Source organism: Crotalus tigris, unplaced genomic scaffold, assembly GCF_016545835.1.
Source record: "Crotalus tigris isolate CLP2741 ecotype Arizona unplaced genomic scaffold, ASM1654583v1 scf7180000023713.2527936, whole genome shotgun sequence".
In the NCBI taxonomy this organism is placed as follows: domain Eukaryota; kingdom Metazoa; phylum Chordata; class Lepidosauria; order Squamata; family Viperidae; genus Crotalus; species Crotalus tigris.
In genome coordinates, this window is record NW_024100135.1 from 353,509 (window position 1) to 372,855 (window position 19,347).

The 19,347-nt window shown below is 39.7% G+C and overlaps 2 protein-coding genes across 6 annotated transcripts in view; both read right to left on the reverse strand.

Annotated features, from left to right (window-relative positions):
- Window positions 1-19,347, reverse strand: part of NINL (ninein like) — a 49,428-nt gene that overhangs the window by 10,129 nt on the left and 19,952 nt on the right. For 4 of the 5 annotated variants that reach the window (XR_005553895.1, XM_039320856.1, XM_039320858.1 and 1 more), the window contains exons 9-17: window positions 18,020-18,156; window positions 17,576-17,716; window positions 16,715-16,889; window positions 15,440-15,550; window positions 14,739-14,828; window positions 11,907-11,915; window positions 2,122-2,278; window positions 1,594-1,656; window positions 1,168-1,277 (exon numbers count right to left, since the gene is read on the reverse strand). Coding sequence is in view for 4 of the 5 variants with exons in the window: in XM_039320856.1 (XP_039176790.1) it covers window positions 1,168-1,277; window positions 1,594-1,656; window positions 2,122-2,278; window positions 11,907-11,915; window positions 14,739-14,828; window positions 15,440-15,550; window positions 16,715-16,889; window positions 17,576-17,716; window positions 18,020-18,156 (993 nt within the window). In the remaining variant the exon portion in view is untranslated. The remainder of the gene's footprint in view (window positions 1-1,167; window positions 1,278-1,593; window positions 1,657-2,121; window positions 2,279-11,906; window positions 11,916-14,738; window positions 14,829-15,439; window positions 15,551-16,714; window positions 16,890-17,575; window positions 17,717-18,019; window positions 18,157-19,347) is intronic. The other variant, XM_039320859.1, reaches the window with a different exon arrangement.
- LOC120297805 lies at window positions 5,857-8,972 on the reverse strand. Its single transcript, XM_039320860.1, has 2 exons — window positions 7,580-8,972; window positions 5,857-7,519 (listed from the first exon to the last, which is right to left on the reverse strand). The coding sequence occupies exons 1-2, from the start codon at window positions 8,831-8,833 to the stop codon at window positions 5,999-6,001; spliced, it is 2,775 nt and encodes a 924-aa protein (XP_039176794.1). The 5' UTR covers window positions 8,834-8,972; the 3' UTR covers window positions 5,857-5,998.

The window sequence follows — 19,347 nt, forward strand, 5'->3', positions numbered from 1 at the left end:
ATCGGCCCAACTGCCAACATCATAGGTGATTAGGAAGCTTGCCTATATAGCTACCTGTCTCTGCATCCGGCTTCTTGAGCGCGTAATCGGCCCATTAGTTGTATTACTCTGCAATGTGCTAAGTTGATTAACATCCAGCAGCCTGTTGGTGGACCCGGTGGTTAGGTCCAGATCCTCCATTACTTTTCTAGCATGTGTGCAAGTGCTTGGGGGATGGCTGTCAAGCTGTCTCTGCCCCCCCATCTCTCCCCCCCCTCTCTCATTTTGGAGCGATCTCTCAAACTGCATTTCAAACACCCTGTAGGGCTGTCATCTTCCCCTACAGCTGCCATTGTCCCCAATCCTGCAAGGAGCAGCTGTTAAGATTTTCCTGCTCATTATTCTCCCCCCCCCCTTTTCTCTCTCCTTCTGAGCTGCTTCGGTGCATCTGTTTTCCACACCTGATCTTGACACATCGTTAGTTTCTTGTCCCCTCCCAGAGCAGCTGTTACTGCCTCACCCATAGCCCTGTCACTCCAGTCTTGCCTGTTGCTAGAAGCCGGGTGCAGAGACAGGTAGCTATATAGGCAAGCTTCCTAATCACCTAGCATCCCAACCCTGATGACGTCGGCAGTCGGGCCGATGAAAGCTTGGTAATTCTTTTACTTACAAACTTGTTTGTATTAAACAGTTTTGTTTTATTTTTATCCTGTGTTCGTTTTTTTTTATATTTTATTGATATGTGTTTTCCCAGGATTTGCATTTTTAATGTTATTAAGGAAAACAGTAGCTATCTTTAAAAAAAGAGTATCTTGTTCTTCTGGAGTTTGCATGGTTTGCAGGAATTAATTATCAATTTGTTTAGACCATACTTACTTTCCAGTATAAAATTACACTCAGAAATCCTCTCATTCAGCTATAGCATGGCTTCTATAATACTACCATTTATCAGAGTGATTTCAAAAAGCTGAACAACTTGCATAAATGAGTTAAGATATAAATCTTTACTCAGATTGGAGAAATTATGGTTGCCATTGTACCAACAAAACTTAGAAGACTGTGGCTAATTCAACAGTGCCTCCATTGAAACTACTCTGTGGAGATATTTCATGCAAAAATTTTGAGTTCTGCTGATTATAAGTGCTATACTTATTGATTAGATTCTAAGTTTTGAATTTTCCTACTCACCTTAGTTTCTAGCTCTGTTTTCATAGTTTGATTCTGTTCTTTTAATTCTTCCACCAGAAGTTCTGTTTCTATACTTACTGAATAGGGTTCAGATGTTATGAAAGTGTCATCTATAAGTAAATTTATTATTAGAAAAACATAGAGACAAGAAAATAAATACTGGTTAACATCTAACTACAAGATTTAAATTATGGAGGTTATATTCAAAAATAAAACATCTATGAGGAAAAAAAATAACCACAGCCTTAAACAATGTTGTTTGGGAAAATCATAAGGGCTGCACGCTGGAAGAATCAAGAAAAAAAATATAAATTATGCTTTTGATACTAGTATCTTACTCATAAGGGAATGAATTGGATTAGATTAGGGTTATTTAAATTCTACAATGCTATAGTGCTTGGGAGATTTTAGACAATCATCCCTTACCATTTTGGCCTGTGGCTGGTAGGTGCTGGTATCCAAGAAAATGATCATCCTTTTCAATGTTGTCTTAAAAAAAACATATTCAATGATTAAATATAGTTTAAAACTGTTTTAATATGAAATGAGAACTTGTAGCCTTCATCTTCTAGCCATAGAGCAAATCAAGATTGGATGCAATAAATAATAAAATAAATGCATCTTTAGCTTTAGCACTGAATTGTAGCAGCAGGACACCCAGACAGTAACACAGTAGTGTCTGTGCTCAACTGCTTTCCCTAACTTGAAGTGGAGGAAAAGTGTCATAGAACAGAAAACATTAAAGGCTTAAAACCCTTCTCACCATGTTGAATGGCCCTGAATATCTCCTTGCATGAAGAGTCTTTCCCATCCTGGTGAAATCCAGATGTGTTGAATCATCTTCTAGAATGTCCTCTATGTGGGCAACTCTGGGATCAGGCATGCAATACATCCAGATTTCAGCAGGATGCAGAAAGCTGTTCTGAAGAACCATGCCTGACTTGCATTACCCACCTCTAATGCTAGCTTTTTCATTTCCAGGCAAGGGCCTTTCTCCAGTGTTGTCGGTCTTCATTTTGCAGCATGCTAAGTTAGCCTTCTTTGCATGCAGCAGCAGGGATCTCAGTTTTTCCACCTCCATCTGCAGCTCATCATTCTTGTCATGCAGTTCCTATAAGCAGGCCATAAAACGACAGTGAAGCACACAGAGCAGCTACTCTTAGATATATGTGGTGGGATAAACTGCAACTCCAGGACTTAAGAGAATGTCCATATTTGCTTATAAATCATTCTTATACAATTAGGGTAACACAGAATTGGTAACTCCAGAATTGTACTTAAAAACGTCCACAAAGAAGAGAGGAAATTCAACAATCACAGAACAAATAGCCACATATTTCATCTAAGTCAGTTGTTTTCAACTCACAGCCCATGGGCCGCATGTAGCCCTGGACAGCTAGTAATGTGGCCCCACAAGATAATAAAAAAGATTAAATAATAAAGAAAATTTATTATTTACATACATTACCTATTTTATATATTTTATATGCAGCCTAAGACAATTCCTCTTCAAGCCAAAAGATTGGACAACCATGATCTAAGTTCTTTTAAATACAAGTGGTTTAATGATGAGAAAAACCAGTTTAGACAAATTTTCAAAGGTTTGAACCATCAACTGTTGCAGAATCTTCAGATAGGATGACTACCGGTAAGTCCTTTCAAGCTTGAGGACATGTTGATATCACACATTTCATTGCATCCAACAAAACAAGATAGAAGATAGAGAAAGCAACATGTATTCAACTCACTGTAATACCCTTTAACATGGGGGAAATCGTAGCAATACTGCTTGAACCAAAGATAAATATTTCAATGAATGAATCAAGCTGTAAATTCATTAATACAGCATAACATAAAGCCATGCTTCTCCCCTTTTTTCTATGGATTGAATTTTAACAAGATAGGCTGACCGGGAGAGTAATTTATTTTTTTTCTTTCAGGATTGGTGTCATGTGTCTGATTAACAAAACACTTCAAAGAACCTTCAGGCATTTTTTTAACCTAAAAAGCCTTTATTAATGTTACAGAGATGTCAGCACGGCATGGCGGAAATGCTAAGATCTGAATTTCCCTTCCTTTGCACATAACATTCCAGGCATTTCCCCTCCCCTATTTTGGGGTCATGATTCACATCTTCCAATTAACCTGGAGGGCAAAAATTCACTTCCGTTTCTTTTTCTTGGGCTTTCCTTATATTCTCCTCCCCTTCCACTGTCACCTGATTTAACTCTAAAAATACCAGACAGTTCTGCATATATTGTGAAAGCAAGAATATTCAATATTAGCAGCGTTGACATCTGGGAGAATAAAATTGCTGTTTATTTTAGGACACACATTACAATTTTAGTGAGTCTGATAGTACCCTCATTTTTGGCAATCATGTTTAAGAAGGGCATTGGGGGCTGCAGAATTAAAAACTCTCACAGCCACCCCTGGTTCCCCAACCCCCGGGCCGTAGCCCACAGCCCACTATTTGGCCTTCAGCCATTCGGAACAGGGCCGGGGTAATGCCCACCATTTTTGCAAATGGAGCTGCGCAGGAGCACCAGCTAGTTGCGCAGAACCATCCCCCCCCCCGATTCGCAAAGATGGAAAGTTGGAGAACTCTGCTGTAAACTAAATCTTTGATAACCAAACAAAATTTTAGTTTGGTTTATTATAAATGTATAATAGGCATGTTTTCTTTGTCCTGTCAAAAAGGCAGCTTCCTCTACTATGAATGAATTATTCCAGATGTTAGCCCCACTCCTATGTCTTTATTATTAACTATTACACATTAAGTGAATTTAGTCAGAATCTGCACTTTAGGCTACAATTCTGCAATCTGCATCCTTGCTTATCTTTTAATCTAATCTTGGAGAAGCCTGTTTTATTGAGCCAGTTATAAAATATTCTTTAAAATGAATCTGGGAACAAACCTGAAAAAGACCTGGAAGATACAAGATAGAGGTTGAAAGTCTAAAGCAGTGGTTCTCAACCTGTGGGTCGGGACCCCATTTGGGGTCGAATGACCATTTCACGGGGGTCGCCAAACAACGCAGTCTGCCATTTTTTCCCCCTTTTCCTTAGCTGTGCTACTCCCTTTTATTCTATTGGCTTTTGAAACCCAACAGAATAGATTCTCTTGAATAGAGTCTAATTCTATTGGCTTTCAAAAGCCAATAGGAATTGTCCAGGCTGTCTCTGCCCTGCTGAGCCTGCCAAAAGTCCCATTCTGCAAACGGTGCTGCACCAGTTGAGTAGTCCTCAACTTACGACCGGTTGAGTAGTCCTCAACTTACGAGCAGATGGGGGTCACGGCATTAAAAAGGTTGAGAACCACTGGTCTAAAGGGAGCTTTGCTGATAGCCAGTTTTTCGGTGCTACAAACACAACTCTTGCTCAGTCTCTTGAGGAATAAGAACAAGCTTAAACAGGGCTGACAAAAATGTAAAGCATCTTAAAGCAGCCTTAAAAAAAAGCTTGTCACTTTTCAGTGGTCCTTTTAATGTAATTGTGTACATGAACATTAGTTTTACTTAGAAAAAGGTTCTGCTTGCTTTTTACAATAATGTGTATTTATTGTGTATATGATTAAGTATATAAATATGGAGGAGGAACCCATGGAAACATCTTGCCATTCTAACCTACACACAGAGGTGAAGATCTAAGAGTCCCATTGGCATAAATAAGGACTTCCCTTTGAGAACTAATATAATGACTCAAATTTAAAAGTGTTATATTTCAAATCCAGTCATATAGTTAACTCAAAGGAAACGATCTTATAACAAACAAATATATTTTAATGAGAAAGATTACTTGCGTTCAAGTTGAGATTGGTGTTGCTGGAATTACATGTTTGTTCATCTTTCAAATCCTTTCCTTAGGTAAGAAGATAAAGCTCTTCATACCATCCTATAGAGAGACCTTCCATGGCCCATGCTTGTTACAGACAAAGAGATTCCCAAGTGGCTTGTGTCCAGGAAGTCTCCCCAAGACCTTTGGAACTCCTCCCACTGACCCATCCACATACCTAGCATTTAACCCAATAACTGCCAGGCCTTCCAACATAGAACTGGGCCATAGAGCTATATGGGTCATAGAGCTCTATGGGCCAGAACACTCCCCGCTTGGAAATTTATATTTCCACTATTAAAATAGTAAAAACGTAGCATCAAGGCATGCAATACTCATTGTGGTTAACTTGTGACTAACTAGGTAAAAACTTGGTATCAAAATGCATAACTATAAGGTAAACATAAAACATGCACAATTATGAAAAAGGCAAGTGTTACATCAAACAATGCATAAGACAATACATAATTTGAGGTTTAATCTTCTGGTTCAGTCTTTCTCAGCAAGGACCAAATCGGTGATCAGCCTGGTACAAGTGTCTTTGAGTCACGACCTGACTCATGTGGCTTCATGATCTGGATCTCAGCTGGGTAAACTAGTTCGTCAAGTGGGTGGGCCCGGTGCGCAGGAACCGTGGGCCAATAGTTCTGGTATGCAGTCTTGTCTCCCAACGAGACAAGGTCTTCTTCCTGTGAAGGAAACTGGAACCGAATCTGGAACAGAAAAAACTGGAACCCAAGCTTCTCGGGAATGAGGGGAACTGGATTCACAGGATACTCAGGAACTGAAAAACCTGGAAAGACATAAACAGCTGGATCTGGAAACTCAGGAACAGCTGGGGCTGAAGAATCAAGATCAGGAACATCAGGAAACTCAGGAACAGCCGGAGCTGAAGAAACAGGAACAACAGCTGGGACAGAAGGGTCAGGAACAGCTGGAACTGAAGAGGTTCAATTGTCTAAGCTGGTCTTCCTTAGCAACAGGACTCGGTCAGTGATTAGTCTGGTGTAGAGCTAGTTGCTTGTCGTGATTCCATAGGCAGCGTCTTAGGTTCTAGGTGTAAGGCTGCTGGGTGCCTGTCGCTGTTGCACAGGTGGCATTTCACATCAGCTGTGCAGTCCTTGGCTATGTGATCCATAGAGTCACAGCATTTGAAACATATCCTATTCTCTTTGAGTAGGGTCTTTCGGTCATCTAGGGATTTCTTCCTAAATTCTCTGCAATCATTTAGAGAGTGAGAGAACTTGTGTATCGGGCAAGTTAGGCCTTTGGTAGGTGGATGAGGGTTCGAAAGAGCGCTTCTCGGTGTTTGTTCGTGTGGAGACTTCTTTGGGGAAGGCGTGATGTCAGTTTTATACACCAAAGGTATGGTTCTGTCCGTAGCTTGGGAAGAACTTTGGTTGGGGCCGAAGTTGTCATTTGTTGGCTCGAAGTTGCTGGCATTATGACGTAGTTTTGCTTGGTCGGTCACAAATTCAGCGAGTACAGCGAAGGCGGGTGGTGCGTTAGGGTCTTGGTTCCTGTGGGATTCTGATATTTTGGCCCATTCATCCCTTGACTGCTTTGGTAGTTTTCTAACTATAATCCTTTGCTTCTCGAACTGATCGAGGCAGGTAAGTTTTGGCATGTTGGGTTGCTCGCGAACTGAATGTAGCATCGAGAGCGTGTCTGCAAATTCCAACATCTGGGTGTGATCGTCAATATTGATGTTAGGGAAGGTGTAAATGCAATCCAAGAGCGACTTTTCTGTCAGTTCATGCCCGCCATACCGCTCGTCGAGCCTTTCCCAAGCTTTGTGAAGGGCGGTAGCTGGGTTGCCCAGGTGAGCTAGTTGAGTGTTCTCTACTAATCGCGTGGAAGCCGGTCCCAGCCATGTTTTCATATGTCCGAGCGTTTCGCTCGATGTTATAGCTTCATCTTGGATGGCGGTTTGGAACGTGAGCTTCCACAATACGTAGTCCTTTCCCGGTTTATCGGGGAATTTGTGTACACCCTTGGATGCCAGATCTAGTTTGCTTCTGTAAAGTCTCATAGGGGTGTAACCGGGTGGCGATGGTACCTCGCTTCCAGGAGTGGGGGCGTGTGCCATGTTTGGCTGGTAACTTCCTTCGGCGTAATGGTGGCTGGGTGTATTTTGCAATGTCACGTGCAAGGGACCTTGTTGGCTTGGTCTGAACTCTGCTGCTCTGGCATTGAGCTGAGGGAGCCCAGGCTCTTGCTTGCTCATGTGTTGGAAGGTCTGTGTTTCTGATAGAGTGTAGCTAGCTTCCTGGTAGGCTGTCAGAGCTGATGCTCGAGGCTGTCTTCTGTGGTCAGGAGTGGTGGCAGTTCCTTGGGGCGCTTCCTCCTGTTGGTGCAGCAGGGACTCTAGTGACTCTAGCGTGGCTCTAACTCTTTCAATCTGTTCCCTGAGCGACGGCTGGTGCTGCTGTAGGGCTGTTGGCGCTATAAGTGGATCCATCCGATTGCCATTAGTGGTATGGTTTGGTGGGTTCTGTGGGGTAATAACGGTGGGAAGATCTTGGGGCACTCCCCGCTGTGCAATTGTCGCCGTTGCTGGGGTAATAATGGTGGAAAGATCTTGTGGCCCTCCCCGCTGTGCAGTCATTGCCATTGGTGGTAATCCCATCAGGTTTGATGTGGCAACAACGGCGGGAGGATCTCGTGACCTAGGTGTCGTGACAACAACTCTGCAGTTGACCAGCGAATCAGGTCGTTGAGATTCCTCTGTTCGTCTACTCGGTCTTGGGGGGCTTGTGGCTGGCTGTGGTGCTCTCATCTGTGCATTCTGGAATGTGCTTTGGTTGTCCACATAGGTCTGTACGCGGCTACGACGCTCTTCGTTTTCCAGTTGTTGTCTGTCTGGCAAGAAAGTGGTGTACTGGAGTATTTTCTGAAGGCCTTCCGCTCTAGCCATTTTGTCTGCCATAATTCTTTGGCATTGAGTAAGTTCAAGTTCGTTTTGGGCATCCTTTCTTTTGGCTACTATTTTGGCTTCCTCAAGTTCTATGGCCGACAACTCCTTCTTTTTCTGCCTCACCTCTTGTGCCACACGAAAGACAGCTTCAGCGGCTTTAGCATCTAAAATTATTTGCTCTTCTTGTGAAATTCTGGATGCTCGGCTGCGACGGGAGGATGCCTTCGAAAGGCGGGAGGCGTCTGTGACATGTGATTGTTGGGACACGCTAGAGTGTGCCCTGGACATGTGGCGGAAGGATGAGGCCTTTCCAGAAACCTGAGATGGATCTGCGTGCGATCGTTGGGATGGTGCATGTGAAAGGCATGAAACTTCGGACTCGGCTCTGTCAACCGGACTGCCTCTGTGGTGAGGCTCGGGCTGTGGGGAACCCTGTGAGCTTTCTAGAAACTTCTTGCGTTCCTGGTTTAATAGCTGGAGGCTTTGCATCTCGCTGTCGACACTTGGGTCTCTTAATTGTTCTTGAACGTCCTTGAGTTGCTGTTCAGAGTCCATCCATTGCACATAGGCGTCTTCCTTATCTCCTTCCACTGCGTGTGCCCATTCTGGGGAGAGTTCCTCCTTCTGTTCGTGGTAGAGTTTGTATAATCTCTCCCAGCTTCTTTCATGGCGCCTGTGGATGGTGTGCCATTTCTCCATCAGATGTGAGTGCATGGCTTCTGTGAGCTTTCTGCATTGTCTAAGATCGTATTGACCCTGGGACGTTTTGGGCTGTGTTGAGGCTTGGGTTTCAGCCTCAGCATACTGGTCAATGTTGGCTGTGTGCAGAATCTCTCCTGGACTGACTGGTTGGGGTGTTTCAACTAGGCTAGTTAATTGAGCCCCTTTGTCCAAATCAGTAAGACACTCCTCCATGGTTAGGGTAGGTGTCCTTCTCAGCTATTTTGAAGAGAATTTGAAGAACCTCTCTCTTTGACCACTAGGGGTCGCTACTTGTAGATCAGCTTCTGAGGTGCTGTCTGTGGGTGGAGGTGCCACTGGGTGCGTTCTCTTGTGTTTGTGGGTACTTCAGTGCAGTTCACCCCTTCACCACTAGGGGTCGCTTGCTGTGGGTCAGCTACCAGGGTGCTCCGGCTTCGAGGTTCACCCTTTGTCCACTAGAGGGGCTTCTCTGGGTGCGGTTAAAGGCTTGCGTGTAGAGCTTCCTTCAACCACTAGGGGGCGTCTGGAGAAAGGCTAGCCAAATTCTTCCTATTACCACGTTACTGCTAGTGAGCCACTGAGTTGCAGGCCGGAACTCCGGGTCATCAGCTGTGATAATGAGCGAAGGCAATTGGCTCTTGCTTCCTGTCTCTCAAGCTGGAACAGCTTAGCCTTCAGCTTGAGTGAGTGCTTCTGATAAGATCACTCTGTGCCCTCTGTGGGGTGTTGGTGGCTTGGGATAACTTTAAGTAGCTTGTACTTTAACTAACAGATTTGCTCTGTTGTGTGCTGAATTAATTGTGGCTGTTGTGACTCAGCTAGAAAAAAAAAATTGCATGACCACCAGGGGGTGTTTCTGCAATAAACCTTGCTTTTGTCTGAACTTTAGAGGCAGTCATTAAACAGTTCTTTGTTTCAGGCTGCGTGATTCACTGGCAAAGAGGGGAAGGGGAAAAGCCCAAGCTCCTTTTGGTGTTAAAATTCAAACTTTTCATGCAAGAAACAAAGTAATTTTGAATCAGATACAAGGCACTTTTCATTTTGAAAGTTAGCTAGCAAGTGAATTAGCATAACAAAACTTCTGAATCACTCCTTGAGAGCTGTCTTTTACACAGACACGGCTTTGCTTTGCAGGCTCTTACAAGCATCAAGAGAATCTTTACTTGCTTGGAGGTTTATGCAGAGAAAAGGCTGACCAATTTGATTCTCTTTCTTCAAACTGTTGCAGCTTTGAGAGGAGAATTAATCTTTGCCAATTTACTATTTGCTTTCAAAAGATGGCACAAATTATGACTTTATCTTCTTACTATAATGACTCAAATTTAAAAGTGTTATATTTCAAATCCAGTCATATAGTTAACTCAAAGGAAACGATCTTATAACAAACAAATATATTTTAATGAGAAAGATTACTTGCGTTCAAGTTGAGATTGGTGTTGCTGGAATTACATGTTTGTTCATCTTTCAAATCCTTTCCTTAGGTAAGAAGATAAAGCTCTTCATACCATCCTATAGAGAGACCTTCCATGGCCCATGCTTGTTACAGACAAAGAGATTCCCAAGTGGCTTGTGTCCAGGAAGTCTCCCCAAGACCTTTGGAACTCCTCCCACTGACCCATCCACATACCTAGCATTTAACCCAATAACTGCCAGGCCTTCCAACATAGAACTGGGCCATAGAGCTATATGGGTCATAGAGCTCTATGGGCCAGAACAACTAATATTCTGACCAGATATGGTGGAATGTAGTCTGAATTCCCAGGCAGAAGGGGCTGCATTCCAAAGGAACAAGAGACAGCCAAGTTTAGATAGTTTGATTGAGAGGAAGAGGGTCAAGTTAGCGCCTCCCTAGAGGTTTCTCAGAGTATATTTTTAAGTGGTTTGCTTTAGTTTAGCAATATTTTTTACTATAAATGAGGAACAATAAAGGAAACTGCTTAGAAGTAACTCTCTATGTGTTTCTTGGTCTTTGGGCCTGATACCAAAGCACACAAAACTTGGGAGTCTGCCAGTAGGTACAGGTCAAAGCACATTTGCTAGCTTCTAAAGATTCTATTCTGTGTGTAAAAAAACATTTCCCTACATGAAGAACAAAGATTCCTTGTGCAATAAAAATACTGAACTGAGCCCAAAGAATTTTCTTCTAAATTCAAAAGCCCATTTTATACCAAAATTCTCCTAAACATTTGCACATCCATGCAAGAAGAGCACAGGGAATCCTTTTTATTTAACATGGAATGTAATGCTATCCCAGTTATGGAATTGTTTCGTGTAATCATATTTGTTTAGAAATGTAGGTAGTCCTGGACTTGCGATCATAATTGAGCCCCAAATTTCTTTTGCTAAATGAAACAGTTACTAAGTGAATTTTACCCCATTTTACGACCTTTCTTGTCACAGGTGTTAAGGGAATCATTGCAGCTGTAAAGTTAGTGACACAGTTGTTAAGTGAATCTGGCTTCCCCATTGACTTTGCTTGTCAGAAGGTGGCAAAAAGTGATCACGTGACTCCGGGACACTGCAGCCATCATAAATGTGAGTCAGCTGCCAAGCATCTGAATTTTGATCACATGACCATGGGGATGCTGCGATGGCCGTAAACGCGAGAAATAAGTCATAAGTCACTTTTTTCAGTGCCATTGTAACTTTGAACAGTCACTAAGTGAACTGTTTTAAATCGAGGACTTCCTGTAATGTGTGAACATGGGTATGAAATGATACTATTATTTTCCATATTTTATTTTTAACAATCCTTTAAATGAAACTAAACTACATAATGCACACATAATCAGACAGATGTTAGATCAATACATGCAAGACCAGAGACAGCAATTTAATTTATAAAAAAAAAATCTTAAGAAACTGAAAATCCCATGCACAAGATCTTTAGCTTCCTTTTTTTCTTTTTTTAGCAAAATAAATATTTGTTTCTATTTAAAATCTGCCCCCATTTTGGCAAGCTCTAGCATTATAGTACAGCTGTTGAACCGAAAACACATATTCAAATATCAAACCCAATCAATTCTCAGAGGAGTCTGAACTTGCTAGAAATAATTGGTTATTTCCTTAGATAGCGAGGGACATATAGCTGGAGTTTCTGAATGTTAAGCTGATTACATTTAATACAAAGAGTATTCAATTGTTGTGTATATCATAAGGTACTTATGATATACACAGCTATTTAAAAAAATGGCAAAGTTTTCAAGGTTATCATAACACTATCAGATTGAAAGGCATATTCATTACAAACACAGAACATGAGCACACTTGGAAATGCAATGCTCACCTTCACCCTCTGTGATTAGGTAGGCAGCATCAAATTGAATGTATGGGGAAACAAAAAAAGGGAAGGGAATTGAGTGGGTGATGGAATGCATGAAATAATACACAGAGGGTTCTTTTTATAGAACTCTCCATCAGCCTGCCACTTACCAATGGATCATTATGATTTCTTTCCAGAAAAAAGCAGAGGAATGAAAATAACAGTAATTGAATATTTCCAGATATACATCAAACAACTAGGCATAGTGTTCTTAATCACTGTTGTAATGAAATATGTTTTTTTTATGTAGCAGCTGATATGTTATTAGAGCTTTTCAGCTTTTAAAATTGGAGAGTTACAAATCTTTAGGTATCAGGGCATTTACACATTTTCTGATTTCAACCACGTCATGTATCATCTATGGCAGTGATGGCGAATCTTTTAGAGACCGAGTGCCGAAACCGCAACCCAAAACCCACTTATTTATTGCAAAGTGCCAGGGCTGCATCAGCATTGTGGTGCCCTCAGGGGGGACAGGGAGGCGCCTCTGAATGCCGCCTCTGGCACACAAAAACCGGGGGCACAAAAATGGGCCACTGTGTTGCAAGGTGCAAAAACAGCTGTCACCATGCCGCAGTGTACAGATGCAAGGCTCTGCACCACATAAGAACGTGGCAGGGCTAGTGAATATCATACAGGCACTAGCCCCGCCCCATTTGCAGCACGTGCGTGCTCGTAGCCCCGTGCGCACATGCATGCATATAAAATGCTTCCCCCTCCTTTTTCTTCCAGTCCACCAATCGACAATGGTTGGTGACCTCTGCTCTACCACCTCTATTAGAGCTTGCTAGTCGGCCGCTTTGCCTTTGTGCTGGGTGGGGCTCCTGCTCCGGGCGGCGGTGGTGGCCTGATGGACTTGCTGCTGGCGACGGTGGCGCACATGCCAACAGAGAGGGCTCTGAGTGCCACCTCTGTCACACGTGCCATAAGTTCGCCACCACTGGTCTATGGAGATTCTCAGTCATCCAGGTCATGGTTGTCCCAAAGATGATTTTTCAAAAGGCAACTGAACATTTTGCTTCAAGGAAAAACAAAGTCCAATTGCCTTTTGAAAAAGCACCTTTGGGACATCATTTATTATTCATTCTTTCATCCAAGGAACCTCCAAGTGATATATATACAGAGCCTAAATTGTCTTGTATCCAAAAGATACTGACATGTGCAACATTTATCTTAATCTCCTATATCTTTGCTACATTCCTATACCACAGCTTTCTCAAGACTTCTTCCCCTCAACTCTTCCTTCCTCACTCATCTGAGGTGTGATCTTCCTTTATTCTCTATCATCATAATGTCTCAAAGATTCTTTTGTATGGGTTACTGATTTAATCCACATTCATTTGGCACCCATTTATTCTTGACCCCATGTCCTCATATCACACAAATGTTTTGAATAATCCATTCCCACTCCATAAAATCTACTTTTATGCTTTCCACTCTCATTTTCATATAACAAACTGGGCAAAATTATACTGTTCCATACAGCTATTTTGCTGTTTTGTATCCTAAGTGCAGCAGTATATTGCATATATAGTACCTCACTGTATATGGGTGGAAGGTAGGTTAATATTATGTTAATTTTCAAGGTAGCCTCCATATTAAATATTAGCTTGGCCTGAACTGTGGCATCACTATTTAGCGAATTGTGGCCTATTGGCCAAGAAGTGTCAAAACTGATTATTATTGTTGTCATTATTAATAGGGATTGGTGCACATAGCACCAATATAACTAAAATTTATAACTTGGTCTATTCTTTTTGTATCTTACTAAAGATGCCTTAATAAGAAATCTTTTTATGAAGTTTACATACCAAGAAAATTATTTGAGTGCTCAATGGGTAACTATTTTTTTCAGGTTGGCTAGCTGAACAAACAGTATCACCTGATATAAGACAGTTTTCTTTGTTCCTATTTCAAAACTGAGTTTTTGCAGTTACTGTATATATTGTTCTTCATTGAAAAAAATTACACTGCTGTTTATACACTTAAAATAGATGTTAATAAAGAAAATATGAGATCCAACACAAACATATTATACAATAACGATAATAAAAAGTATCAGCAGAATCCAAGGGCTGAATAAAAGGTGCATCCTAGCAGCTACAGTATTAAATGTGACTGATGATAACCAGTCATCAGTAAGAATTCCATAAAATGGGTTCTACAACCAAGAAAGTTCTGGGTCAGATAACTGCCTCCCAGGTACCAAGTACTAATAGCACTCTAAGCGTGGATCCTTTCAGTGACTGCAAAAGAACACATGGTAAGAGACTTAGGCTGAAAAAAAAAAACAATTTACCTAGCAGACTGCATGGAACAATCTTCTTGGCATTAAGTGGTTTTATATCTAGATTAAGACGGTCCACTTTTAAGATTCTGTGGGCAATCTAAGAGCATCCACAAATCATTGGGAGAAAACACAGCTTTCCTTTCTGAAAGTCAAGAATCCTATGGTTCTTTTGGTGCCTAAAAATCTGAGAACAAACTATTAGGATCTAAACTAAATTTTATTTTTGATGTGCGCCATTGTGCCCATAGTAAAAAAAGTGACAATAAAGGTTATCTTAATCCCTTAATCTTATCATGATTCAGGTGGATTATCTCAATAGGCAGGAACATTAGTTTTATATTATTGTACAATAGATTTATTAAAATTCAATAGTAAATGATTAGCAAAAAGGTTCCATTCAGTCGTTAGTAAAGGGAAGAGGGACAAAGTTGTGAAATATGGACAATTTCCTTCCTGCTCTGACCTTCCACAATGCATATTTATAAGGTTAAAAATAAACCACTTACCCGACATTGCAGTTCATACTCCTGAATGATTTCAGCAAAGCGTGCTTCTTGATCAAATAGCTCTGTATTGTATGGATCCAGTAATCCCAGCTGAAGCAAATAAGATTTTTTTTTAAAGTAGATTGTTCCAAAAATGGAAAGAAAACCTTTGAAGTTAGCTCTAAAAACACTTTGAGTTACATTTTATTTTTAATTTATTTCATTTATAATACTATCCAAGTCTACAAAATAACTCTGGGCAGCGTAGAGTAAAATCAAATCTAATGTACCAAAGTTACAGCAGAGTTTTTGTTGAGAAGCAGGTCAAACTTGTACACAAATCATTATACCGGAGGGGCTTTTTAAATATTTTTGTCTTTTTATTGTCCTTACAGACATTTTACCAATGCTTACCTGAAAAGTAAGAGATTGCTTTATATAAATACATATGTAACCATATTCAGAATAACTATTTAAAAGAAATTATTAAAAAAAATTTTTAAGAAGGACTAAACCTTTTTAAGGCAGCATTTTTCAGCCAAAAGACTAAAAAAAATTAAAATTCTTCATGACGACAAACAAAAAAGTGAATGTTTATGTAGGAGATACTATGGCTACAAGGCTATACATACAAGACTCCAATTCACTTGATTTTCACATGAGTCAAATGGGCTTAGATTAGAAAAAGCAAAAAAGATCTCTTTTCATCAATGTGGAATTACCTTGTCTTTCAAAATAAAATTAAGATCTCTTTGAAGTTTCAAAACTTGATTTTCAGATTCACTCAGTTTTTGAACCACTTCAGCAACTTCATTCTGTAAGCGACTATTTTCCTTTAAAAATACATTCACATGAAAGAAAATGATAGAAAGATAAAATCCATGATGTCAAGATAAATTTTGCAACTCTTCAGCAAGAAAGCAGCAGCACATTAAATATAGGAAAATCTATGTTCCAAACCAATATTGTCAAAAACTGAACTTTGATTAGTGCTGGGTGGGCTACTCACCATACCAGTTTACAAAGCAGAAAAAGTGTTGCATGTTTGAATGCTCTTCTGTGCAACAATGATCTACCATACCTGAACTGGAACGAAGGAAAAGCAAGCTAACATCTCCGTATTTGATCTGCTACAGGTAGTCCTTGCTTAACAATCACAATTTGGCCCAGAATCATTAAGTTGTTGTGGTTGTTCAATGGGTCACCATATAACCTGACTTGACTTTATGACCATTTTTACAATTGTAAAACAAGTCACTGCTTTGTTGTTGAACCACATGGTTGTTAAGCAAATCCAAGCATATTCAATGTTTTTTATGTTTTCTGCTAGAAATCATAGTCACATGACCATGGATACTAATTAGTAATAAATGTGAGACAACTGCCAAGCATCCAAAATGCATTCAGGTGACTTGTGGGTGGTATGGCAGCCTTAACTTTGAGGATAGATCGTAAGTAACTTTTTTTTAGTCTGTTGTAACTTTGAATGGTTAAGTGCAGACTATATGTACTTTTGCACAATTAGAGAGCCTGTACAATGAAGAACTGAGTAAATGAGTTGGGGGGGTTGGTTTTTTCCCCGCCACATCTACACTGTGCATATGCTGCAATTCTGCAGCCTTAATGGATGTAGAATTCCATTCCTGAACAAGCCCAGCTTTCAGTCAATCAAAAAAAAAAAAAAAAAAACAGATCAACATTTGTCTCATGGCTGTGAACCTATAACTGGCTGGTGAAACTTCAGAAGTTTAAGCTGGTAAGATTTGCCTTGTATAGGGAAAGAAGTATAGTTTACTCTTATATCTTTTTTTTTCCTTACCATTAACAGTGGGCCTAATTGTACATCTTGAAAGAAAATGGACATAGAGTCAAGCTTAATTTCTGAGCCTTGGAATTCAACCTTCTTCAATGTGATATTTTACTTGTGGTCAAGAATCTTCAGTCTTAGTACTATGGCTTAGCCGTTCTGAGCATAAGACAACAGCCCAACCCCCTACCTTGATCATCAAAGTCAGTTTCTTTCTTAGGATACAGTCCTCCTCTTGAAGGTACCTGAAATCTGCTTCTAACCTGGTTCTCTGATGGTTCATTTGTTGCATGAGCAATTCCTGTTCCATCTTGACTTCAGACTTTATCGTCATTAGCTTTCCTTTGAAATCTTGCTCAAGAGCTCTGTAATACAGGAACATCACAGCTGAGAATAGCAAGCCCATTTATGATCTCAGATTTAAGTATTAAACTGAAACACATTTTGCAATATATATATCTCACACTTTGAAATAAAAGAAATTATTTTAATATTTTTATTTATCAGTCATAACCTATCCTCCATTTGCCATCATAGGTTAGAAACAGTTCAAATGAAGAAATGTCTATAGAAATCAGATCAAGGCTTTTTTAAAAAAATGATAATACTTTTTAAAATTATTCAAACAAGAACTTGGATTTTAGGATGATTAGATCAAATTCTATTGATAATTAATTTATTTTGCCATTTTGTCATTTCTTTTCCCATAAGAATTAGATATCTTATAAAATATTTATGCATATATATTTATACTTTGTCATATTGTACAAATAATACCTTATGAAATAATTTAAACAGGAATAAAATATAATTCAAATTAAATAACAATGATAATGAATATTAGAATGTGGAGAAAATAATTAAGACACCATACATACTACTTAGAAAGGGGATAGGTATGAAAGAAAGACTGCCTTGATAGAAATACAGCAAACCAACTCTTTGGATAATTATAGAATCATCATTTTTATCTGACTGTCTATAATAAGAACCCTTAGTATTTTTATTTGTATAACTGTATAATAACTACTTTTCCTTTGACAATAATCACCTGAGTTTACTCTCATTGTGATGCTCCAGAGCACTATGATTATCATCTACCTCCTTAAAAAGCTGCCAATTCCTCTTTTTAGTCTTTTCCAGATCAGCTCTTGCTTTATTTCTCTCACTGAAAATCCGTTCCACTTGTGTTCTAAAAAGAAAGAAAATGTGCTATTTACAACTTCTCCAAATTCCATTTGTGCTGATTCTGTTAAGATATCATAACTCTGCAGACATAAGTATAAATCTAACATATACAATATAATCTCTGGTGACATGTGAAACTACTTAGCTGAACAGCTATCTCACGTAACAGCACTGTGCATTTGTACATACAGATGTGGTCTTGATGCAAACAACAATTAAAAAATAGGCAGTCTACAATGATGATTCTGAAATTTCTACACACATACTAACACCATTATTCTCAAAAGCCAAAACAAAAACTACTTACTGTAGATGATGAAGTTCATGCTTATAAGAGGCAACAGCTGCCTGCTGAAGTCCATTCTTGGAAGCAATTAATTCATCATCAAGGATCATAGAGAGCTCTAGAAGGTTCACTCGTTCCTCCACATTAAAATCAAGACTCTATAAAAAGACAAAGTCTGAAAAATCAAGAGTAACTAAATCCTAAGAGTCAGCAATCCCTTAAATTATTATTAATATAGCATTAGAATGTTGGCATTAAATAAATATTAAAGGGTAATAGTCATTGGACTATTTAAGGAATTGGATTAAAGATTCAAGGAAGAATGGATGAACTGTTTAAGACCAGGAAAGATATTAAACAAGACTAAAGGACAGTAAGAAGTGCAAACTGTTAAAGCTGTGTTGTCAGAAAAAAAAACTTTGCAGATTTGACATAAAACTATTATATTTGAGATAAAACTATTAAAGACATAATGATTATGATAGGAAATTGATGGCAAATGAGTTAAACAAATGAGCTTGTATGAACATGAGCAGAGAAAGTAAGAAAGGGATTAGAGGTAGTCCTCAACTTACAACAATTCATTTAGTGACCATTTGAAATTACAACGGCTCTGCAAAAAGTGCTTATGACCATTTTTCACACTCTCAACCGCCGCAGCATCCTGATGGTCACATGATTAAAACTCAGGTGCTTGGCAACTGACTCATTTTTATGATGGTTGCAGAGTCCTGGGGTCATGTGATCCCCTTTTGCAACATTCTGTCAAGCAAAGTCAATGGGGAAACCAGATTCACTTAACCACCATGTTACTAACAGTTATTCATTTAACAACTGTGGCAAGAAAGGTTGTAAAATGGGACAAAATTCACTTAACAACTCTCACTTAGCAACAGAAACTTTGGGTTCAATTGTGGTCATAAGTCAAGGACTACCTGTATTCCACGAATTTCTGGAGGTACCAAAATTAAATGACTTCCATACTAGTTTAACCTTGCATAAGATTCTATCTTAATTCATATTCAGGTAGTCCTCAGTTAATTACCATTAGTTCAATGACCGCTCCAAATTACAACATTGCTGAACAAGTGATATTTATGACCAGTTCTCAAGTTCTGGCTATCCTAGCACTACTGTGATCACATGATTGTGATCTGGGAACTGGCTTGAATGTATAATGGTTGCAGTGTCCTGCAGTCATGAGAAGATTGTTTGTGATCTTCCCGGCCTGCTCCCCACAAGGAAAGTCAAGAGACCTTCGCAAATTCATCAATCAGACTGAGTTAGGCTTACCCTTCCTTTCTTTCCATGTCTGGTCAATGGCAGATACACTCAGTCCCAATCATATT